General features: G+C 38.9%; 2 protein-coding genes across 2 annotated transcripts in view; both read left to right on the forward strand.

Annotated features, from left to right (window-relative positions):
• The window catches only part of cntn3a.2 (contactin 3a, tandem duplicate 2), a 32,501-nt gene extending 31,537 nt beyond the window's left edge, over positions 1 to 964 (forward strand). Inside the window, exon 22 of the mRNA XM_053316875.1 lies at positions 867 to 964. Coding sequence (XP_053172850.1) covers positions 867 to 964 — 98 coding nt within the window. The remainder of the gene's footprint in view (positions 1 to 866) is intronic.
• Positions 965 to 6,243: 5,279 nt separating this feature from the next.
• On the forward strand, positions 6,244 to 17,552 carry exosc10 (exosome component 10). Its single transcript, XM_053316874.1, has 25 exons — positions 6,244 to 6,410; positions 6,999 to 7,135; positions 7,589 to 7,712; positions 7,798 to 7,902; positions 8,091 to 8,250; positions 8,366 to 8,474; positions 8,564 to 8,639; positions 8,730 to 8,840; positions 9,056 to 9,199; positions 9,864 to 10,054; positions 10,238 to 10,394; positions 10,574 to 10,722; positions 10,882 to 10,932; positions 11,051 to 11,162; positions 11,264 to 11,311; positions 11,398 to 11,473; positions 11,587 to 11,696; positions 11,778 to 11,870; positions 12,699 to 12,767; positions 12,898 to 13,003; positions 13,086 to 13,159; positions 16,671 to 16,851; positions 16,976 to 17,040; positions 17,135 to 17,211; positions 17,314 to 17,552. The coding sequence occupies exons 1-25, from the start codon at positions 6,285 to 6,287 to the stop codon at positions 17,342 to 17,344; spliced, it is 2,682 nt and encodes an 893-aa protein (XP_053172849.1). The 5' UTR covers positions 6,244 to 6,284; the 3' UTR covers positions 17,345 to 17,552.
• Positions 17,553 to 25,765: the final 8,213 nt, after the last annotated feature.

The raw sequence follows: 25,765 nt of genomic DNA on the forward strand, positions 1-25,765 counted from the left end.
AGCCACCCTTGCTGGGCTCTTACAGGCTTATATTTTGCTGAAATATGCAGCACAATCCATCTCTGTCGCAGAGGTTGACTTCTTCTTTTACTAGTTTCTATTAATGTCTTGTGGGATTCCGGGGCTGCTCTTTCTTCTGTTCTAAATGCTAATTTGCATTGTTGATATTCTGTGTTAAAAATAGCATGTAAGAAAGATAAAATTCTGCATTGTTTATTTCCTTTTAAATTTCATTTTAACAATAGGTGACTTTTTTCCAGAGAGTCTTTGAATATTGAAAAGAAAAATATGCAGGCAAAACACTTAAACAGGCAAAACAGACTGCTCTGTTTATAGACTTTAAACATCAGAAGAGGTTCAGGAAATTTCTTTTGCATCAATAATATGTATTTTTTCTTCAGGAAAGGTGTTATATGGATAGTGTATCATTATTGGAAAGTAGCCAGTGATCCATAAGAATTAATTGACTAACTTAAATCATAGATGAGGAAACAGGTGATGAGCACAACCTCTATCGGGTCCCTTTACGCACAGTTCCGTCAGCACATTTTTACTTACAATTGCAGTCATAAGCCAGCACATGAATGGGTTTTTACCACATGATCAGTACCCCTGTGAAACAGCAGTATGCATCTCATATTTAGTTGGAATGGTGTGTATCTGTTTTTGGTTGCATCTAACAGTAGCTAAAAAAAATAAAAAATTAGAATCAGGTATTTCAGATTGGTGTTGTTGCTGCCATGTGTGTCAGTTTCCTCCGACAGGTTGTACATCAGTTTATCTTGATTTTTGTGTGTGTGTGTGTGTGTGTGTGTGTGTGTGTGTGTGTGTGTGTGTGTGTGCGTGTGCGTGTGTGTGCCTTGCAGGTATGAGCGCCCATGGCTCAAGAGCCTTGAGAGTGGACAGCTCCCCCCTCTCCCTGTTCCTCGCCATCGCAATATCAACATTCAGGTCAACATCATGACACAATGACAGACTATGCTCTGTTTTTCAACCTTCAGTATTATTATTATTATTTTTTTAATTTGTGAAAATGAAAAGAGTTTTTTTTCTCTCTCTTTCTTTTTGAGATGACCACATGCTATTTTGCTGTGTAGTTTGCGGGTACGAGGCAGCACAAAAGCAGTGCTGTTAGACACTTTAATTAACAGTAAATGCTTGAGCTTTTTTTTTTTCTTTTTTTGACATAGGTCTGTTGGTCTCTTGGGAACAGTGCTCCATTTCAACTCTTTTTTTCGACTCTAGAATGATAAAGATGCCTTACTTCCATTCATGTGCCAAAGTAGTTTCAGCCTTCTTGTTGTTATTGCTAAGATAGCTACATGCTTTCCTCAACATTTTATTCCTAACAGTTTCTTATTATTGAAGATCCCAGTGTACCTTGCAGACAGCCGTGATGAGAAGTTGTGTTTGTAATTTTGGAATTTGGAGTTTTTCTCCCCACATCTGATTTGGCGAGTAGGAACATGTTCATTCACCCGTACCCGTGCCTTTGGAGATTCTCGTAACGGCGTACCACTTATAGACACTAGTCAGTGATACTTAGTGTTGTAGAAGATACAGCAGCCATTCTCATCTTTATGTGCTCCAGTAAAACTGGTTTGTGTCCCAGATTGAAACTCACAAAACACCTCGCATCACCAATGTTTGCCATTTGCTGAATGTACATTCAGGGCTCCTAAAGGAGACCAGTTCAGTTCAGACCAGTTATTGTTTTAGCCCGCTGATTGATGGATTGGACTTTACTCTGCATTTTCAAAGATTAGATCTGCCTTTATACAGCAGTAGAGGGAGAGGTGCACAACTGCCAGTGTATTTCCGTCAACTCTAGTGCTGAAACAATCAATCAAACAGTCAATCGACAGAAAGTTAATCAACAACCAGTTAAGTAATTTATCAAGGAAAAATGCCAAACATTGACGGGTGTGAGAATTTGCTGATTTTGTTTTTCAGGTAAGGTATAATACCAGATGAGGTAGACTTGGAGGATATTATGCCACTTGACAACAATCTGCCATGTGCCATCAAATTATTATATCAATCGCTGTCAAATTTTTGACCTCTTCTCTTCCATCGAATGGAGTGAAACAAAATGGTAATTTAGTCTGATTATCAGGCTCCAGGAGAGAATCTCCTTTGAAGGAACTGTTTTACATTTTGGGAAATAAAATCAATCCATATCATGTCTGTGTGCATTATGTACAGAGCCAGTGTTGTGAGTAGATAATTGTAGCATAAAGACTGGAAGTAAAGGGGGGAACAGCTAGCCTGGCTCTGTACAAAACTACAAAAATCACCTACCAGCACCGCTGAAGCTTAGTAATTAACACACTGTATCTCATTTGTTGAATTTATAGGCTCCATAGTCAGTGCACATACATGAGAAAGGTATTGATTGTTTCATTGAACTCTCAGCAAGAAAATGAAAACCATATGCATATTTCCTAAAATGTCAAACTATTCCTTTAAAAAGTTCAACTGATCAAGTAAAACTGTTAGACTATAGGAATAGTATATAGCAGAGGATAGCAGTTTAATCATTTTTGAGCATGAAAGTTTATTTCTTGACATCGGGATCAACAGTTTGACAAAATAATCTCTACTCCACTTACTAGTATATTGCAGAGTGCTCAACCACATCTCACAGTTATCCTCAGTGCTTGGAGTTACCTCAGTTGTCATTGATTTGACATCACATAACCAAATTGAAGCAACCCAGTGACAACTGAGCAAACTGAAATATTTAGTAAGTGTATTTTATCAAACCATAATGCTGTCGCATAACAACAAATACACACCAGTCAGAATTGTGCTGTTTTTCTGTCTGAAATAAAGGGATACCTGCCAGCCAATCAGAATGGGGAATTCTCAGTGGCCATGGTTAAATAGCTCAGATTAATCATTTTTGAGTTTTGGACAGTTGGTGTGACAAACAAGCGATTTGAAAGTTGTGATGTGTTATTCATTTTTACTGTTTTCTGACAAGATGAAAGATTTAAAGTGCTGCCAACTGTGCCAGTCTGATAATTGAAATTGAGCCACCAGCTTAGACACTATTTGGCAAAATGTATGGTCAGCTGTATTTTAATACTTTGTGAATCTGTCCTTTGTTGTCAGTTGGCTTTTTTATGTGTTATGTGTTGTCATTGTTTGTTGTATTTCAGCAAAACCCCACTGCTCAGGTATTCAGACCTGCTTCATCTTACCTTTCAATAGCCCTAAAACGGAAGGAACAGATAGATCAGAAATCTGTCAGCACATGACACAAGGGTCCATTTAACAGTCTGACTTGACGAATGGAAAGCCTGATATCTGCCATTATTTAGCAGACATTAAAACATCTTAATAAATTAGAGCAGGCCTTAGGGGCTTCTATGGGAAAAGGGCATAGGAGTAATGGCACTAATGACACCCACACAAGACTACTATATCAGGATTTAGGGAGGACTAAATCAGGACAATCCCATCAAGATGACACCAGAAAGATTCAAGGGTGTGTGTATGTGTGTGTGCGTGCGTGCATCTGTGGGTGGGTGGGTGAGTAAGTGAGTGAGAGAGCAAGCATGCACGTTTTTATTACCTTACCCTACGGTGTCATGGACAAGTGGTTTGAATTTCTGCTATTTGGGAAAAAATGTAGTTTCAACTAATTTATTGTACTTAACTGTGGTTCAAGGCTGTGGGCAACTCAAGCATTGCGGATATTCAAATAGACTAATACAAGGTCAATATGGAAGGTTGAAACAACGAGTTTAACCCATGGATGAAATATAAAACTACCATGGATTGGCAGTGCAAAGGAACAAGTGTAAAAGCTCCAGAATCCAAGGCCAGTGTGGTGCACCTTGCAGGATTATGTTCGTACTAAAACATGAGGACAAATTGTTTTGTTTTGTTTTTTCGCCGATGAGTGTTAATAACTTCCTGAAAAGCAGTTTTGAATCCTGTTATGTTGTTTTTGTGGCTTTGCGTGTGGTTTAATCTGTATACATTGTCTCATCAAGGAATGTCATTGTTAAGCTAACAAATGTTTACACAGGAAATGCATCTTTTTGACTGATTTATTGATTATATTGAACAGAAAAAAGACAACATTGCACCGTTTATGAACTTGTGTCTTGGGTACATAGAAGCATTGCCAACCTCTTTGTTTTGTAATGTATCAGTACTGTGGAGATGTTTTGATTTTGACTTAGATTTTTTTTTTTTAATGTTTGATATGGTTACTGATTGTTTTGTTTTTTTCTTCCAACAATTCTGCACAAAGGTCAAGTGTTGCTTTAAAAGGAAGGATCAAGAGTTGGCTCATTCAAAAGCCAGTGAGATCTCTTTTGCCTCCATACAGTAGACTTTATATACTGTAGGTATTTTGTTATGATTGGAAGCAATGGCCCCAACTGGGAGTCCAAACTGTGGTGTCTTACTTCCAAATGTAATTCTCAGTCAATCCAAGAATTTTAAAAAATACACCTGAGAGTAACGTTTCTCAGCAGCTGCTGTCACACACAGCCTTGTGGTGTAATGACATAAACCCTACCTGTTACAAGGTAGTCGGCCAGTGCGCAGCAGATAATACAACTAGTGCTATCTACTGGTGCTTCTTGTCTTTTTATACCAATACAGCTTTCCAATTTTCTTGCTACTTTGAAGATCAGAAAAGGCAGAATTGATCAGAAAATGAATAAACAAGTTACCCCAAAAAAAATATAATTCCATAAAGATTGATGAAGAAACACTATTAGGGCTCTTGGTGACAACGCTTGGCCTTTCTGTTGTGACTCCTCAGTATTTTGATGTCCAGGTGATCTCTGTGAGATCGTGGCAGTAACGTTTTCACATTGAAAAGTCATCAGCTGATCTTGATATGCTGAAGCTGTGCATGTATGATATTGTTTGGTGCATTTGTGTTTTCTAAATGAGCGAGTTAATAAAAATAATTCACTGAGGATTTTCTCCTGGATTTCTTCTTTTTGAAGTGGTAACACTGTCATTTTCAGCATCAGCAGTTTTAGTGTCTTTTACTGCAGGATGAATTTGAGTGGTGCCTTGGGGCACCATCAAAGCTATAAAATGGGTAATATTATTAAAAAGCATATAAATGAGAGTAAATGGCAGCAGTAATGTCCTATTCAGTGGATAAAGAACACATTCCCAAAGATTTCTGGTGCATATACTAATTGTTTTATTATATTATCATCACAAGGGATCAGATTATTTTAGACATTAACATCGCATGTAATATTAAAAAGAATACATCATCTAAAAACTAATATATCAAGGCGTGGCTGGCTTTGTGCTGGTAGTCTTTACAAAAGATACTGATTAATTTCTTTGGTTCATTAGAGCATGTATTTGCTGAAGTCCAGACTTTCTGCTAAAACAACGGAATGACATGGAAAGCTACTGTGAAATATTGATTGAGCCAGTGTTGCAGAGATGCTTTTAAGATAGTAAGAAGGAGAGGACCCTGTGAAGAGATCAATAGCAAGGGGAAGTGAAGAAAAGAGAGGTTTCTCCCTATACACCACAGATCATCCATAATGAGCTGCTGTGTCAATACTTCAGCAATGGCTCTTCACATGCTATTGACCACTGAATCACAACACCATGGTACTCTAACTTCTGGGTGGTTTTTTTATACCAGCGACTAGATGAAGGATATTTTTGTGGTTAGTATACCCACAGTATCACATTTATTGCTGAAAACGGCCAAATGCTTTGGATACAGATATGGTTTAGATAGCTCTAATAGAGATATTGGCTAGTACATGATTGGTGTGTATTACCTCTCCTTATATCCCCCAACACAGTGCAGATGCTGTAGCTGAGTTGCTGCAGGTAGCAAATGTCAACACTGCCCCCTCATGGTGCCAGCAATCTGGTGCAGTACTACTCTACTCAGGTTGGATTGGGTGAGCTAGTACAAGGGAGATAAGGGCTCTGTCTGCAGTATCACTGCATTGAATGGGTACACCACAGCCTGCTGGCAATGCAGTAGAAAATGACAATATCCATGAAAATGTCTAGTCTTGCTTTGGATATGAGACTGAAAGGAAACCTACAATGTTGTAAAAATATAGAAATGCAATGGTTCACTTCTAGATTTAAACATATAGCAACATTTCTTCAACGAAATATATACATTGTTGCTGCAGTTCCGTTTTGCTGCCGGTGCACTCCGCGCCTGTAGGTGGCACTGTGTCCCCCTCAGCAGCTCAGAAGAAAACATTAAGGAGAGGCGGCTGCTTCCTGTGGCTCACATGTACATACACACACTAAACTAGATGATGGATTCTTCAAAGAGTAAAGACTCATCCAATAGTGGCCGTGAGGACAGTAATACAGACAACAACGAAGATGAAAAAGCCGAGTTGTGTCCCGGTTTCAAAGACGCAGATGCCTTCGTTAAAGTAAGTGAAATAACCAAGTTGGACGCGGAGTTTTGAGTTGAGGTTAGCAGGCAGTCTGGCAACGTGGATGTGCATGTTGGCTAATGCACTCTCTGGTCCCCTTTTAAGTTTGGTGCTGATAGGAAACATGCACAGCTAACTGTTGAGACAAGTCCATGACACTGTTTGATGTTTATCACACAAAGTGAAGTTTAGCCTTTTTAGCGTGCTGTGCTAACTAAAATATGCCTGTCTCAAGTTAAATGTTTATCTCCAGTAGCTAGCTGTGAAGCTACACATAACTGAAGTTATTCAAGTGGTTAGCTGTTAAAGAACGAAAAGCAAGCAAATATTCACGTCATTTTAAAAAGTTAGCAAATGGTTGGTGTTTTTAAGCACTAGTAGATAAGCAAAAGAAGTCATTATCAAACGTGGTATTAATACATTTTCTGTGCTGGAATATCAACCAATCATTGAAGCACTATGAACATGTCAGTTTAACAAGTCAATATCTGTTTCTATTTCTTACATTTTACATGAGTTGCATTTAATTCTTCTTTTCGTCTTTATTTTTAATGACTAACAGCTAACCCTGTCTTTATTCTTCAGTATGGACTTGGTGCTGTATTATCAGCCACCAAAGCATCTGCCAGCTTGCCTCAAGCTGGAGATGAATTTGATTTCTATCGAAGCTTCCCGGGCTTCCAGGAGTTCTGTGAAACTCAGGGAGATAAGCTCCTGCACTGGTGAGTCTGCAGCATGGTGTTCCTTCTTTTCAAGTCAGTCAGACTTGCACCTGTCTCTGTGAATGTTTGCACCATTTCTCATTCAAAGCCAGAAGTCTGTGCAACTTACAAATGTGTTTTGCCATTGAATATGGACAAAAAAATAGGTTGTAAGAATATTACATCACTGCATTTGTGAAATGGTGCATACACTACCAGACTACACACTGCAAACATGATCTCAGTTTGTTTACAGTTTGTGGTTGCTCTGCTCAATATTTTCCTTTTTATTTACCTTTGTCAGACACAAGACAGCATGTCTTGTTTCGTGCTGTGTGCGAGGTAATTTTGCTAGACTGAAAGCAAGTCTGACTGAACTCTAGACATGCAAACACGAGTATTTTTGGAAAGTAACTGCCACTTGCTGTTTCCCAATTAGAGAAATTAATTATTTTCGCTATGTTCTTGTGCCAGCATGAGTCAGATAATGCAGCACCATGGCTGCAGATCTCACATGAGAGACCGCAACAAGCTGACGGGGTTGGAGGAGAGGTTTGACTTGGTTGTGGACTCAAACGATGTCATCCTCGAAAGAGTGGTATGTCCTACAGCTCTCATGTTACACAGATTTCTGCTCAAAGAGGACTTTGCAAACCAACCAAGCTCTTTTATCTGATTTCCAGGGGATTCTTCTTGATGACGCTGACGGGGTGAATAGGGGCCAGCAGCCTGTCATGCCTGCAGGGTATCAGCCTCCCAAGATTGTCGTCTCGAGCTGGAATCGCAAGGTTGGCTAATTAACCTCTGAGCCTGTACACTGCAGATGCCAGTCTCGCTTTTGGGCTATGTTCAAACTGAAACGTGTGCCAGTCCTGGCATTCATGCACTAGAAAATTAACATTTTAATTCTTGAACATTTGACACATATTAATACTAATACTCCATACATTTTGTAAACAATATTTTTATTGATCAGGGTTCAAGCTCTTCCAGTCGTTCTGGGACGTTCAAACTGCTCCATGCCAAGAACATTATGAGGCCTCAGCTGAAATTCAAGGAAAAAGTCGACAACAGCAACACGCCCTTTATTCCCAAGATCTTCATCAAGCCCAACGCAATAAAGTCTCTTCCTTCTTGTAAGACACACTTTTCCTTGTCATTGTCTTCCCATATATTGTTTTCATAACATTCATTTGACCTGTAATCTTAACCATTTGTATCATATTTGATCTTTTGCTCTCCAAATTGCAGATTTCACCAACAAACAAATCCGAAAAGAGAGACCTGAGGATCTGGATGTCCCGGCTGCCCTGGCTGACTTCATTCACCAGCAGAGAACTCAGGAACATGTTGAAGACATGTAAGACTTGTCCTTCATATTATAATGTTGACATTTTGTCTTTCCCTTGTCTTGATGCTTGTCTTAACTTATTATTTCAATCCTTGTAGGTTTGCACACCCATATAAATATGAACTGGATCATCTTACAGTAGCAGAAAATCTTCTGTCAAAGCCAGAACCTCAGGTAAGGTATAGTGATCATTGATCATATAATATCATAAGCTCACTGTTAGTGAGGCCTTTACTAAATCTGTCATTTGTGGATTATTTTTAGATGTACAAACCAATAACGGAGACAAAGTGCTCCTACATTGAAACACTGGAAGATCTGGTGGCTCTTAACGAGAAGCTCTGCAAACTGTCTGAATTTGCTGTGGATCTGGAGGTAAAGGAACTCGAATTAATATACATGTATAAATTGCCTATATGAAATACTGGAATGCAATACAACAGATGCAACCATTTGTGAGGCTTACAATGTTTTCTGGTTGTGTTTAATGTATTGATTTGTCTCTGTGGGGATTTGTTTGAGGCTGTAGTAAAGCCTGCAGGTTCATGTTTGTAAGCAGATGTTAAGCATTGATATTTTCTCCTCCACAGCACCATTCCTACAGGAGTTTCCTCGGCCTCACCTGTCTGATGCAGATCTCCACCAGAGACGAGGACTTCATCATCGATACCTTGGAGCTCCGCAGTGAGATGTACATCCTGAACGAGGCGTTCACTGACCCGGCTATCGTCAAAGTAAGTGCATCTGCACCACAAACCATTTGCTCTCTTTTGAAATGATTTCCTGCACTCTATCCTCGTATATAATGTAAAAAGGAGAAGTCTGTCCAGAAGGAGGATGTTATAAGCAAACTATTTTATGAATTGATTGTTTCAGAATTGTATATAATCCTCTGCCTAATCTAACCACACACTGGAGGGAGAGTCTCCACCAATCTGTCACTTCCCCTGTTAATCAAAACATGATTCAATGATCATAAACAGTTGCCTTCATTTTTAAGTTTCATAATGAGTTTTGTACAGATTTAAGCTTGAAACCTTTCAACTGGAATTCCTTTGAGGTCTGTAAGAGCTCCATCGTTTTCAAACACATCTCATAAAGCTGGCAGGTGTCCTGTGGTGTGTAGGAGCCAATATGACTCACACACAGTAGGACACCTGTGAAAAAAGTGTGATGTGTGGGCTTAAACTGCTAAAACAGACGAGATCTGTGAAAATCATCCAAATGGGAAAATGTCACATGGCGTGTCCCCAGAATTTGTCTCAAATATTTACTGTCTCTGAGCTGTCAAATTAGTTAGGGTTTTTTTTTTTTTAGAGTTCCTTACCAGAAAGGGTTCTCAGCACTATATCATCATTTTCAGTTAAATGTACTGTTTTACTGTTTTACTGTTAACAGGTATTTCACGGTGCAGACTCTGACATTGAGTGGCTCCAGAGAGACTTCGGCTTGTATGTGGTCAACCTCTTCGACACACATCAGGCCAGTAGAGCCCTGAACCTGGCCAGACATTCCCTCGACCACCTGCTCAAACACTTCTGCAAAGTGGACTCGGACAAACGCTACCAGCTTGCTGACTGGAGGATTCGGTACAGTGATGTCTTGGCCTTTTTAGATCTTTCAATGTACAGTTATTGTTTTAAGTGTAGCTGTGGGTTCTTTCAATCTCGTAACGGGGAAACTCCATCTTGGATTTCAAAGTATTTGTAATTGTAACATTTCCTGCTTAAAAAGAATGATAGTAAGATATGTCCCATAACTCTGCCCTGTAGCCCATTGGCAGATGAGATGGTGCAGTATGCACGGACAGACACCCACTACCTCCTTTACATCTACGACTGTGTGAGGGCGCAGCTGTTGGACTTCAACTACGGGCAGCCTGGCCTGCTGCAGAGTGTCTGGAATAAGAGCAAAGACATTTCCCTGAAGGTTTGCATAAATCTCCCTCCTTACACCATAAAGATTAAACTGACACTCAAACATCAACCTCTGTACTCCCTTTTCCATTATTCGTCTTCAAGTAGTTGCACAGATGTTTTATTGCGATGATATGCACACTTTAATATCCTGCATTTTTCACTATGTGCCCCCCCCCCCCACCTGTGCAGAAATATGTGAAGCCTATATACACAGAGGAGTCCTATTTGGAGCTGCAGAGGAAGCAGAAAAGGTCTTTTAACACCCAGCAGCTCACTGCCTTCAGACTGCTGTTTGCCTGGAGGGACAAGCTGGGCAGGCAGGAAGATGAAAGCACCGGGTAGGCTGTTTGGAAATGGATGAACTTGCAGCTCTGAAAATCTTTTCCTATTTGTGGCCGTGTGAGCAGAGCCAGATTTTGAAGAGTATATGTTTTAGTGACAATCTCCTTGCCTTTTACAATCATTAAATGTATTTAATAGTTTCATTTGTGTTTTAGATTTGTGCTGCCAACTCACATGATGATCAAAATATCAGAGGAATTGCCCAAGTAAGTTGATTAGATTTCTCACTTCAATTTTGATTCATTTTTAGTTGCTCTCACTTCAGTGCAAGTGATTTTTTTTTTAAATTCATAACCTCTAGCATATTTGTCTTCATCTACCTAGGGAGCCTCAGGGCATCATTGCCTGCTGTAACCCTGTGCCCCCACTGGTGAGGCAGCAGGTCAACGAGCTCCATTTGTTAGTGCAGGAAGCTAGAGAAATGCCGCTCCTTAAGGTGAGAAATGATGGAGGGCAGCAGTGGGGGAATCATGTTCTTCTATCAGTTATCTTATTTCAATGTTTGTGTTCTTACAATGTTTTCTACACATCACACAGGCTGAAATTGCAGCTCAAAAGAAGAAAGGACTCACGCCCATAAAAAAGGTTGGTTGAAAACTAAGATGGCCTTTTCATTTTCTTGATTTAATAGATACAACTGAGGTAAATTATGTGATTTTGTGATTTTTCAGCCAGAGGTTACCTTGTTTGGTCCTCACGATACATCCAGGGTCTCTGAGAGCGATCTCCCCCACTTTTCTGCTGATGGTAAGTTTGATGCTCATGTATATTATATTAGGGCTGCGATTATCTTAATTATGATTATGTCTTGATGTGATGTTGTAGCCCTTTAGGCCTGAAACGCATGTATTTATTTTCAGAACTGCCTGTTAAACAAGGGGTGCTCTTTTCGGATGATGAGCACAAAATGGATGTTGATGTCCAGAAAACAAGTGGTCTCACTGCAGAAGCCAAAATCACACTGTTTGAGGTAGAGATCAATGTTCAGTTTATTTAGTCAGTTTATATGTAACTGTGGTGACTAATGTAACAGGTCTTCTTCCTTTTGAAGGAGCTGGAAACAAAGATTGACGAAGAGTCCCTCTCTGTGGGTCAGATGAAAGCCAGACGCATCATTGAGTCTTTTGAAAACCCTTTCAGAATGGTAAGAGTGGACCATTGATTCACCTTCAGTGTTGTGTTTTATGTAACTGGACACATAGGGTCTGATTTACTAAGATCCTAAATAGTGGGTACTAAATTGCGTGCACAGTGCAGTAGACTGCGCGTTTCGTTTGCATGTGTTTTGCAGGTGATCTACTGAGAATAACTGTAAATGAAAACAGGTGAAACAGGGTGGAGACAGCAGTATTTAAATGAGGGTTTTGTGTCTTTATGGAGAGTTTGGACGAGCAGAAAGCTGCAAGCACAAAATGAAATGTGATCAGGTTCTAGTGGAAGAGGTTAACAAATATATTGAGTTATAACAACAACAAATATTACCAGAAATCCTGACAGAGTATAAGTCAATGTTGTTAGCAAAACCAAAAATTAGTTCTTTGTGTGTTCTGTCATTGTGCCTCCGTCTCCTCCTCTCCACAGTGATAGCAGTCATCTATGCGTAGTGCACAGTCGGTTAATATCTGCTCTTCAAAGGTATTATTTATAGACGCAGTTACTTTCAGAAAAATTACCTTCAGGTTTGGTAAATCACAATGCGTGTGCTAAATAACATATTTGCATTTTCTTCTCCCTGTATTTTTCACACTGGGGTTGAAACGCCCCACATTACATATTCATTATGGCAAACGTACTAAATAAACAGCGCGTACTATCTTACACAGTTGAAAGACGCAAACCTCAGTGTGCTGCATCAGTAGATCAGCTTGCACATTTTTTGCGGGTGATGTCAAGTTTGCACATGTTTTTTACACATTCAAACCTTTAGTAAATCAGGCCCAAAGTATTCAGTTATATTCCTTTGTGTTTTCAGTATCTACCATCCAATGATGTGCACATCAGCAAGAATGCCAAGTTTGACCCCTCTTCAAAAATATTTGAGGTAATCAAAGAGCTCCCTTCATTCATCCATATCTAGACAAAGAATACAATGATTTATCTTTCTACTCCAAGTTTATTTCTGTCGTCGTCTCCATGTTTGATTATTCATAGCTGCACTCTCACATTTACAGATCAGTAAAAGATGGAAACTGATGAGTATTGAACAGCAGCAGAAGGAGTTGGAGTCCAAGAGGAAAGCCAGGGAAGAAGCAAAGGAACATGTGAAGAAAGTGGCAGGTAATGTGCAACTTGATTTAAATGCACACTTTTTATTGTAGGTCTTTTGTGCTTAATTCTATGTTATTGTTTCTTCCCACAGAGGAAAGAAAGAAGGCTAAACAGAGCTACCAGGAGTCTCTACAGAACGTTGCCACCGTTCGTCAGCAAGCAGCGGTGAGTCATTTTCTCTCTTGTCCTTCAGTTTCTTCTTTTCCACTTCATTATAGGCTTTGCCTTCACTCTGTCTACGTTCCGGTTGGGGAAAGTATAAATCCATGAAAAGCATGAGGTATACTTACCCAAGAGCCTGGCACAGCATATTAAAGATGCTTTAATAGCCAGTTTAACCCTCTGTAATGCCCCCCATTTTCTTAAGTCGTGACTGGTATTTCTGCGTGTAAATACGGTGACTCACAAGCGAGTGAACCGTTGCTACCAGCCTGCACCACCAGCGTTGCAGTGGCCTTTTAATATTTATATCTGTCACATCATGTGCCTGGGGAGAAAGAATGCACAGCGTGGGACTGGAGCATTAGAGATGTGTCCTCCACTCATCAAACACTTTCCTTTCCTCCTGGGGAACAAAAACAGCTACTTTCTGCCTAAAAGCCCACTTCCTGTTCGCTGTGTCTCTGGGGTATTGCTTGGCAACCTCCTGCTTGGTTAGTCATATACACTCTTGCCACCATATGGTGTTGTGTCTCTTTTTAAATGCTCAGTTAGACAAAAGTGCTTTAGAACAGAGAGAATGGTCACTATTTGAGTCTCACTTTTCTCCCTGCTGGTGGATGGCACAACTTCCCCTCTGCCATTCAATGCTTGAGCCTCGAGCCATCAGTGGCTACTGCCAACAGTAATCCACTGTGTGATAATGGCTTAAGCGTAAAGTTGGTTTTAAGGCACTCTCTGCTGAAACAGCGCCTCCAAATAAGCACGTTAGCACCGTCTGGTGGCCTGCATCATAGTCAGAAGTGTTGGCAGCCACACTTGAAAGTAACACTCGTCAAATATTGGCTGTGCCGGCTTGCTGTCAGTTACAGCCAGCACTTTGGCAGTGAGGTTCTCTTGTCTGATATCAGTTTGAAAGAAAGCTTTGTGATTTTTCCAATGCATCTATTAAACTGATATTATGATGGACACTGAGGAGTGTGTGCTGTGATTGGGCTCCAGCATCACTGATTTTCTCTTTTGCCTGCGTCCTGTTCTCAAACTGTGGCATCATTAACTGTCTTAGTTAAATGTCAACTAATCACAGTGAAATAATATTGCAATAAAACATGATTTGTTGTTTTTCACCTTTTGTAGGGTAATGGTGAATTCTTCAGCAGTATAAGATTGGAACCATTCATGTAGATATATCACTGACATGCTCCAATCACAGAGGAGAAACTTCACTAGGAGGAAAATGTGTCTTGGCCAGAGAATCTCAGTTTCAAGCCTCATCTGGCACAGTTGTAATTACAAAGTTATTATGAAGGTGAACCCTCAGTGAGGTGACACTGACGCTGTCCATCACACTTTGTGCTGTGATTGTAGTTCTATAATGTGAAGCAATTCTGAACTTACCCAGTGTTTGAGGAGAACTTTTCTCAAGTAGACTAAATATTAGTCCATATAAAACCTTATGTTAAAACATATGTGAAGATTTATTGTTTCTGTGAGATTGGCACTGAACTGTTTAAGTCGGTAGTGCATGATTGATTAAACTAGTTAATAAATTGCAGATACCGTAACTGCTGCAACATCATCTTGAAGACTAATTACACATCTTGTATGGCAGTCGTTGCACTGACGGCAACAGATTAAAAATGTTTCACAAACAGGCATGTGACAGTTTAATGATGTAGAGTGTGAGGTAAAGTGAACATTTCAAACTGTAGATGGCGCCAAAATTTGTATTTTCCACTTCAGTTTGTTCCATCACTGATTAATGAACATAATATTGAGGAAGGTAGGTAGGTCACTGCATTACATTTCTTTCAATCAAAGGCTTATACAATCTTGAATTGAGGTGACATGGGTCCAAAAGTATACAGTGTATCTGGAAAGTATTCACACCCCTTCACTTTCCCCACATTTTGTAATGTTACAGCCTTATTCCAAAATGGATTAAATTCCTTTTTCTCCTCATCAATCTACACACAATACCCCATAATGACAAAGCAACAAATATTTTTTAGAAATGTTAGCAAATTTATTAAAAATAAAAAACTGAAATGTTGCATGTACCTAAGTATTCACACCCTTTACTCAGTCATTTGTTGAGGAACCCTTGGCAGCGATTACAGCCTCAAGTCTTGAGTATGAAGCTACAAGTTTGGCACACCTGTATTTGGCATATTTCTCCCATTCTTCTCTGCAGATCTTCTCAAGCTCTGTCAGGTTAGATGGGGAGCGTCGTTGAACAGTTGTTTCCAGTGTTCAATCAGGTTCAAGTCGGGCTCTGGCTGGGCCACTCAAGGACATTCACAGACTTGTCCCAAAGCCACTCCTTCGTTGTATTGGCTGTGTGCTTAGGGTTGTTGTCCTGAAGGTAAACCTTTGCCCCAGTCTGAGGTCCTGAGTGCTCTGGAGCAGGTTTTCATCTAGGGTGTCTTTGTACTTTGCTCCGTTCATCTTTCCCTCGATCCTTACTAGTCTCCCAGTTCCTACCGCTCAAAAACATCCCAACAGCATGATGCTGCCACCACTATGCTTCACTGTAGGGATGCTATTATAGGGCCCTATAAAATCAGTTTTATTTTTCCCCAAATACCGTTTTTTCCGTTTTCTGTTTTAAATTCTGTTTTTTTACCTTTTACTCTTATTTTAAAAACAGTGTGTTTTTGCAAAACAACACTTCACCTGACACATAGAAGTCCTTCTGGAACTGCTCGGCTCTGTACTGAGGGGTTAGTGTCGAGTTTTCAAAGTTTTTTCGCTGATGAAGACAGAGCCGTGGCCAGCCGCTTCACCATGCTTACATTGTTTTGAAGGGGAATGGGTTCAGTGTGTGGAGGGGGCTTGTTGTGCCACCTGGATTTGCTTCCCTCCTTGCAGTTTTCTCCAGACACACGAAAACAGCATTTCAGGCAAATTATGTCAAATTCCACGATATTCTGCTTTAATCGGCCAATTCCGCGATTCCGTGATCACGGAAATCATAGGGCCCTAGTATTAGCCAGGTGATGAGAGGTGCCTGGTTTTCCTCCAGACATGACGCTTCCTGTCTCAGAGGTCTACAGACAATTCCTTTGACTTCATGGCTTGGTTCCTGCTCTGACATGCACTGTCAACAGTGGGACCTTATAGATAAGTGTGTGCCTTTCCAAATTATGTCCAATCAATTGAATTTACTACAGGTGGACTCATATCAAGTTGTAGAAACATCTCAAGGAAGATCAGTGGAAACAGGACACGCCTGAGCTCAGTTTTGAGTGGTCAAAATTCACGATCTGCTGCTTTAATGTTTTTTTAATGCACTCTATATACTAAGTTTACAGCACAACAATTTAAACCCCATTATATTAAAGTATTAAACATACTCATAGAAAGAAAGCTGTTTGCTTACTAGTATAACACTGCACACACATAACTCGTCTCAGATTTGGAAACGGCCATCCAGCAGTTTATCTTATTACTTTGAATGAAATGTGTTTATTCTCAGTATTGTAAATAATATAATGTGGTCAACCCTATTTGTTAGGAATATGCAAAAGGCGAAGCAAAGAAGAGAGAGAGGCCCGCCAGCGAGGTTGGAGAGTCAACTCCCAAGCCGAGTAAGAAACTGATGAAATCTGCAGAGCAGCCCCAGAAGACAGAACCACCTCCCCAAGACACCTTCAAGCCTTTCAACTACAATCAATCAGACATGAAAGTATTTGCTGGTGAGCATATATAAGATTTTTTTTCATCACATTGCAGAAATCCTAATTTGTTAACATTTACTTACAGTTGTTGTAGCTATGTAATAAAAGTATTCAAATGAGTGCATCCCTTTTTGTTTTACAGGTAACAAGGCGAAGGACAACACACAGTTTGATCCGAACCGGCAAAACCAAGATTCTAAGAAAAGGGTAATTGTTTGTTGATTAATTAATTGATTTAAAATATATATTTTATTAGTGTGATTAATTTAGTAGTGATGGATTCAAATTTTTCATCGAACAGAAAACTCCCAAAGGACAAAAATCTAATTTTGGTCCTGGAAACCGAAGTATGTCGTACCTGACTGGAAAATCTGAGAGGTAAACATATATAATACACAGTACACAGTTTTGTTTTGTTTTTTGCTTTTACAAATTGAGTCATCCCAGTATGTAACCATTCTGTTTCTTTTTTCTCTACAGAGGATTCCGGCATAACTGGCCCAAAAGATAGACTCTTCAATATCATTTTCTTTATTATTTTAAAACTTTTTTTTTTTTTTTTCAGAAACAATGTTCTTCTCCTTTCCTTCTTGCTAATGAAATTCACTATTTCAATATTTAATGAATTTCAAAGTGTATTTTTTCCCATCTGTGAACAGTTTTCCCTGTAAATATGTGGAACCACAGACCTCCTTATTAAAAATGATTTTAGAGGAAAGTTCTTGCCTGTATTGTTTTAATCAGAGTTTCATTTTGGTGGAGCAGTATCAGCATTCAGAACAGTTTCTACTGACGGTGAGATAATAGCTGTGGAGTGCTGACATAAGAACAGAAGTGTTACAATGTGATACAATGCCTGGTTCATAGTGTTCCAGTTCATCCCAAAGGTGTTGGAGGGGGTTGAGGTCTGGGCTCTGTGTTTTTGACATTAAAGTCTGAGAACCATGTCTAAGTGGATCTCACTTTGTGCATGGGGGCATTGTCATCTTCCCTTCCCTTCCCTTGCATATAAGATGTCTTTGGGTTGGAACTGGAACTTAGGGGTCTTGCCCAAACCACAAAGAGTGGGTACACATAAGCATGTAGATACTTTGTGATACCACATATTTTTGGCCATACAGTGAAACAGGAATGGAAAAATGCTACCACTAAATTGATGGACAATTTTTACAGGTTTTTAATACAGAGGTTGACACTTAATAACTGTAATAATGTGTTCTGATGTTGATTAAGCCTATTTTCATCAGTAATGTGTAAAACTATTATTAACAGCCTTAACCTGGAAATAGCATACAGGGCAGTGCCACTTAGTGATGTGGCACCATTTAAGGATTTATAGACTGCAATTTGTGTCTTTATCAATGGTAAATATAGTTTTACTACTAATTATCTTTTAAAGAGTTATAATCCGTGTATAAGTGTGCATCTTATTAGCTAGTGTTTCAGTTAGTGAGGAATGGTAAGTCTCTGTACAAACCACAACCAAACATTGAGAAACATGAATACACACACACTGCACAACACCACTAAACATGAGCAACATATAAATACACACACACTGCACAACACCACCAGACATTAACAACCAACACATATATCCCACTCAGGAGGGCTGGGTCCATATGGGGTTGTGGGGGAGGTTATTGAGTGCTGAGATGGCAGACGGGACTCTTGTTAAGGCTTATTAGTATAACCTTAATAGATTATTGTAAGAACCCCTTTATAAATGTTTTATTAACATTCATAAATGCAAACATGATAACCTATTAGGTAGTGACAGACACATTTACTAATATGTTTTGGTAATAACATTGCTGCATGTTTCTATTGAGTAGAAAGTCCTAAATGTGGATTAAAAATATATCCAGGTTTCTCAAAATCATTATGGTTCTTACTATAATCCATAAAGTTGAGGTCCCCCTAATCAATTAACATTGTAGATTTATACTCTGTATTCTTTTTGTACAGATTATTTAATGATGTATTATTATTTTATTGAAATGGTTGCTTTTACTTTTTTATGTAAGAATTCTCCTGCTAGAAGTCCCGGTGGCTGCAGCAGGGGTCAGTTGCACAACCCTCTCTCCCAAGGTTAAGGTTGGGTTAGCTTTCTCGCGCCAGCCAGTAACTGGCTACCTGATTGATCCTCTCAGAAGGAATTAATTTCCTCCCTGCATGGCCCTCCGTGGCCATGGAGTCGAACCCGCAGGCCAGAGGAGCACCATCGAGAAGCCAGCCAGCATGAGCCCTAGGATGGCAGGTCACGATTGCCAATCAATCAGTGGTTCAAAGGGCGAGAAAGATGCTTGAGCCCATGAGGTCTGACCTCCTCAGTCCTGCCGAAACACTTTCCAGGCAGTATTTCGTACCCCTGGTACTCTAAACACTATTTTAATATCATTAGAGAATATCAATAGTCATATAACTGAAGTGAGAAGACAAAGAACACTGGGCATCAGACACACAAAAAAAACGTACACCTTGGGCACCTGTTAACATTGTAGATTTGTATTCTGTATTTTTGTTGTCAATACTGTTTAGCCATTTTGCTTTTATTTGATTTTTTAAAAATATATATTTATTTGCCTTTATTTGAAAGTACATGCATAGAGGCCAACAGGAAAAATACTCAGACCTCCTTTGTGGTTTATAATTTTAATAAAAGAGCAGAGTTTAAATAAAATATACACAAATTTAGATGGGTTTTATTTTAACAAAGTTAGGACATTGCAAAATTCAAAAAACTTTCAAAAGGACCGACTTGGTAGTTGTAGTGTTAAAGAGCCTAACCACTAAAAAGTACCATGCTAGTGAAGGATTTCCCACAACCTGGCAACCCAAAAGGCTTATTAATTCCTTATAAATTAGCAATCAGTTACTGTTCCAATAACATTTTATAAAGCATTTACAAATGGTGCCCTAGTTATCCCTAAGGGAAAGTGAAAAAAAGAATCTTGTTGGCTTTCGCTGATACACATGGCTGGTTGTGTACTTTTTCCTCAGGACAAAACAGCCACTGTTATGTCTGTTTACACCAGGGGCCTGTTTTGTGTCAACATACAAACACAAATTTACAGTTGAAAAAAAAGGTTACACCTAAAAAAAAGAAAGTAAACTAGTACATGAACAGTGATGTAATAGCATGAGAAGAATTAAACCATGATGGTATTAATGTTTCCTTCACATGTCCAATCTCCATCAGCAGTGTGTCACTCCAAACTATAACTGAGTAGTATAATGTGTGGAGAGCTTTTTATAGTTGTAATACAGCAAACTGCTAATGATTTTCCTCTTAAAATTAAAGTGAAACTAATGATTAAACCATTTATAGCCTACAGGCTCAAGATCAGGGTAATCCCAGGCATTGTGGATTAAAATATTTGAAGTCCAGATGTTTTGCTCACACCCACTTGTACTACAGCCAGCAGATATATTATAGTGTCCAGTGTTGATATCAGTGACATTCAGCAGGTGAACATCTACAGTTGCCTCATAGCTTGAAACAGTCATCCAACAATGTGTATTATCTTGTTAGTTACAATATATGTTTAAATATAAAATATGTTTAAGAACTCATTATATAAGTTCAGTGCAGTTCTTAAGTAACTGATAATCAGATTTGTTTTCATAATTATTATTACAATGCTTAGACAATAAGCAAAAATTAATTGCATAATGACTTGTGTAAGTAGATCGTGTATAAATAATTAGCCTGCTGTGGTATTACTCAGTGCTATACTGTACAACTATATAAAACACTTTCAACTTCTTACATTTTAACATTCATTAACTATAGATTCTGTTTATAGATTCAGTCACTTGCATCTTCCAGGTATTCAATGCATTGTTCAGGTTTTGATTATATAGGTTCAACTAGCTGTGCATAACTTGCAATATTTCTATCACTATACCATACACAAAAGAGAACTGTAAATATCTGTGGTAAAGCCTAAACATGATCACGTGATACTCCCTGGAAAAAGAGATTATTACACCTCCTTCCTGAATAAATATGAAGGAAAGCAGCTGTTTCAATGTCTCTAACATAGATGGAAAGACATTCTCTCTTGGACAGACAGACTTCCAAATAGTTTTATCTGTGCTGAAGGAGTGTGATGCTCCACACTGTATGGGAGAAGAAAGCACTGTATAAGATACTAGGATGAGAAATGAAACACAAACTGTTTGTTTTTTTAGATGTATTTTTTTAAGTCAGAGAGGAAAACTACTCATGTGATAACAGTAAAACATTAAACTGTAACAAAACAGACGTGAAGTTCCACTCCAGAGGGCCTTGGCCAGTTGCTGGGCATGATCTCCTAGGGTTGACAACGAAGGCTGTAGCAGAGGTCCACATCAGTTAGCAGCTGGCATGGCGGGACCTGGAAGAGGGAAGGCTAAGGGTCCTGCAATAGGCACAAGCTGAGGCTGGAGTGACTGATGACGAAGGTAACCTGGAATAAAAACAATCAAGAACTCTTTTAACTCTTTGTAGGTCTGCTCAACCATTTGGTAGAGGTCACTTTGTGTTATGATATCTGGTCAAAAACTAAATCTATTTAACCCAAACTTTTGGGCAATCTTAACCACTTGTATGAAGTATGTAATGCAGAAATAGACCATCAGATTGCGTTATGGTTGCTCGCTACAGGTTGTGCTAGTGTCTAAATGAAGAATAACACAATAACACTGCTGACATAAGAGATCCTGCTGGTGACATTTTTGAAGTTGCGTTTCATTTTTTCATCTTTTACATGAACAGAATGAGTCCCTAACATGTTTTTTCAAAAAGTTCTGAACAAATGAGGTCTGAATGAGGTCTGTAGAGGTTTGTAAAACAAAATTTAGGGTCTATGAGAAAACAAATCCATGTTTTATGTTGTCATGGACTTATAAAGGTAGGAAAAGCAAAGACATTTTAAATAGCACTTTATTGGTGTGATCTATAAAGGGTTAAAAGAGAGTTTCTAACATCCATTATTAGAAGATAATCTAACAAAATACACAACAATAATTTGTTTATTTAAGTAGCTAATAAATTCATAGCATAATGTGTGCTTTTGATGGAGTAAGGCAAGGCAAGGCAGTTTTATTTATATAGCGCATTTCATACACAATGGCAATTCAATGTGCTTTACATAAAACAGAAAAACATGTAATTTGAGAAACTTAAAACATACAATTAACCCCCCCCCCCCCCCCACACACAATAAAAACAAAGTACAGAAAAATAGAAAGACATTAATAAAATGATTGCAGCATAAAATAATAAATTAGCTTTAAAATCATTAAAAGGACATAGAGTGCAAATGAAAGATTAAAATGTAAAGTGCTTTAAAAGAGCTCAATCATAAGCACAGGAGAAGAGAAGTGTTTTTAACCTGGATTTAAAAGTGTTCACAGTTGGGGCTGATTTCAGTTCTGCTGGTAGTTTGTTCCAGTTGTGTGCAGCATAACAGCTAAAAGCTGCTTCACCATGTTTAGTTTGAACTCTGGGCTCAACTATCTGACCTGAGTCAGTAGATCTCAGAGCTCTACTGGGTATATATATATCTACTAACATGTCATTTATGTATTCTGGACCTAAACCATTCAGTGATTTGTAGACCAGTAGCAGAACTTTAAAATCTATTCTCTAGCTGACTGGGAGCCAGTGTAAAGACTTTAGAACTGGAGTAATGTGCTCTGATCTCTTTGTTCTGGTTAAAACTTGAGCTGCAGCGTTCTGAATGAGCTGCAGCTGTTTAATGCTTTTTTGTGGGAGTCCCGTCAGAAGACCGTTACAGTAGTCGAGTCTACTTGAGATGAAAGCATGAATCAACTTCTCCTGGTCTGTTTGAGACATAAAACCCTTCACTCTGGATATGTTCTTAAGCTGATAGAAGGCTGTTTTGGTGATTGATTTGATACGACTGCTGAAAGTCAAATCTGAGTCTATCAGCACGCCAAGGTTTCGGACTTGGTCCCTAGTTTTTAGAGAGAGTGACTCGAGATGTTTACTGACAGCAATCCTCTTCTCTTTATTGCCAAAAACAATGACCTCAGTTTTGTCCTGATTTAATTGAAGGAAATTTTGGTTCATCCAATTAGTTACTTGCTCTAAACAGTGACACAATGACTGTATTGGACTGTAGTCATCTGGGGACAGTGCCAGGTATATCTGTGTGTCATCTGCATAACTGTGATAGTCTACATTAGAGTTCTGCAGAATTTGACCCAAGGGCAGCATATATAGACTGAACAGAAGGGGTCCAAGAACTGACCCCTGAGGAACTCCACATGTCATAGCCACTCGATCAGATTCATAACTTCCAATGGTCACAAAATAACTCCGTTCTTCCAAGTAGGACCTGAACCAGTCTAGGACTGTTCCGCTGAGTCCTGCCCAACTTTCCAACCTGTTCAACAGTATACTGTGATCCACAGTGTCAAACGCAGCACTGAGATCCAACAGGACCAGAACTGACACCTTGCCTGAGTCAGTGTTCAAGCTTATGTCATTTAACACTCTAATAAGAGCTGTTTCTGTACTGTGGTTAGGTCGGAAGTCTGATTGAAATTTGTCAAAAAGTCCACTGGAGTTCAAGAAATTGCTGAGTTGATTAAAAACCACTTTCTCAACGATCTTGGCTATAAAAGGAAGATTTGAGATAGGTCTGTAGTTGGTAAATATGGAAGCATCCAGCGTTCTCTTTTTTAAGAGTGGCTTAATGGCAGCTACTTTTAGGAGTTTAGGAAACACACCTGATTTAAGTGAGCTATTTATTACTTGTCGCAAATCTGTTTGGACAGAGTTCACAATAGTTTTAAAGAAATCTGATGGCATTGTGTCAAGACAGCATGTTGATGGTTTTAGATGCTGCACTGTTTCCTCTATGGTTTTTTGGTCAACTGTTTTAAATTCTGACATTGCAGTTGAGTTATTCCTGGGAGGTCTGAGGGATTGAGTAGGCTTGGCTGAACGCTGTTGAAGAGTTTGGAGGCTGCTGTGAGGCCGTGCATGGAACACTCTGTCTCTCAGCATCATAATCTCTAGCTGGGGAGTCACAATAGAGCAAAAACAAATATCTTTATTACAATCCAGAGAGAGAAGAAATACTAGAATTACAGATTTTAAAATGCTGAAAATAGCAGGAGGGTTAACATGAGAGCACAGGGGATGAGTTCAGACAGAATCGTTGTTCAGCAAGTAAAACAAATACTTATAAAATTGTGTAATGTTCCTGGAGGCAAGGCAAGTCGCAGCATGATCATTGTGCTGCTTCACTTGTGAGAAACCTATACAGCTTAAAACATATCCCTCTGTGATGTATCAACCAAACATAAAAAAGTACATCAGTTTCCTCACCACTAAAATTCTGCCCTTTGGTTGTAGGTGTTTTTGCTGAGTCTTCTTGAGAAGCTCCTCTCCTTCACTGACACAAAGCTACATGGCTTCAGCGACCGTCATTCAGACACAGCTCCCTCACAGTTTCCAAACCAACCTGATTTCACATTAACAAACATAAAAATGCATTAAACAGTTTGACTACAACCGGTCTGAGCAAAAAAGAAAATAAATAAAAATCCTACACCAGATTAAACTGGGATCACCTATGCATCAGTTTTATATAATTGCCTCATAGGTTTTTTATTACACAATAGTATGTTCAGATGCTTACAGCTAGCTAGCTAAGCTTACTTGTAGGCCTATTATGATATATTAATGAATATATTTCTTATTTATGATTGGTTAGGAACGTTCAATAAATCGTATTATCCAACGGTGACACCCACCATGTTCAACTGCTGGTCTTCAGTCATTCCCTTCCCTCCGTCACTAACTTTCACTGTCATCAAAATCAAATCAACCACTATCTGGCTGATAGTGGTTCCTGTTCTAATTCATAGCTGTGCCCTTCATGACAAGCCAATGTTCATTAGTACTTAATTGACAGTTTTATTCAGACTGTAAACATTTGTTTGTCTGTTAACACAAACCTGGCCCTGCTGTAAACAGACAAAACAGTGACAGTTTTATCCTGAGGATAAAGGAAAGCCAGGACAATGTTCTGACACGTTCCCTTAGGGACACTTAGGGACACTTAGGGCACCATTTATGAATGCTTTATAAGCTGTAATTATTATCTTTATTAATGACTAATAAATCATTCATTAAATAAAGGATCAGTTATTTGGCATTAATAAGCCGCTAAATGCTTCTCTAGCATGGCACTTTTTGGCTATAGCTAACGGTCCGTTGGTGAGGTCCCCCTAATTGATTAGGGGGACCTCACCAATGGACTGTTTGACCACTGTTTCCACCTTCTGGAAAAGGGCTGCAGGGAATCTAGACCAAAATCCATTTATGAAAGCTTATTAACTTTTACAACTGCAGACTTTATGGATTATAGTAAGAACCATAATGATGTATTAACATTAAATTCACTTTAGCACAGTTTCACACTCTGCGACTCACATTACCACAGTATCTGTCTTGATGTGGTCAACGCACTTGGCAAATCTATTCAGATAACTGTTACTGGATTGGTGAAGCTATACCCCAGTGTGACAAATGTCAGTACAATGCCAGTGTACTGCTTCTCTACAGTTCAAAATACATTTCAAACTATTTATTATTTTGCTGGATATTTCTTTTTAATGTGCAAATATTCAATATAGTTTGTGAAAGTAGTTTGTGTTACGTGGTATTGACTTTCCACACAGCTTGATGACAAAATCTTTAAGCTTAGCATGATTAAACTGTTACACAATACTACATAGTATGACATGGATGTGAATATTAATGTATATGTGGTCTGAATATGATGAATAAAACACTTTTTATGAATCCTGCTGTAATGAGGGACTACTTTCTCATTTGTAACTTACAACTTTACTTTAGGGGGGATATGATGAATTAATTGGGGACTACTTAGTAACAACTCAGTAT

The sequence above is a fragment of the Scomber japonicus genome, chromosome 4 (genome assembly GCF_027409825.1).
Source record: "Scomber japonicus isolate fScoJap1 chromosome 4, fScoJap1.pri, whole genome shotgun sequence".
Lineage (NCBI taxonomy): Eukaryota > Metazoa > Chordata > Actinopteri > Scombriformes > Scombridae > Scomber > Scomber japonicus.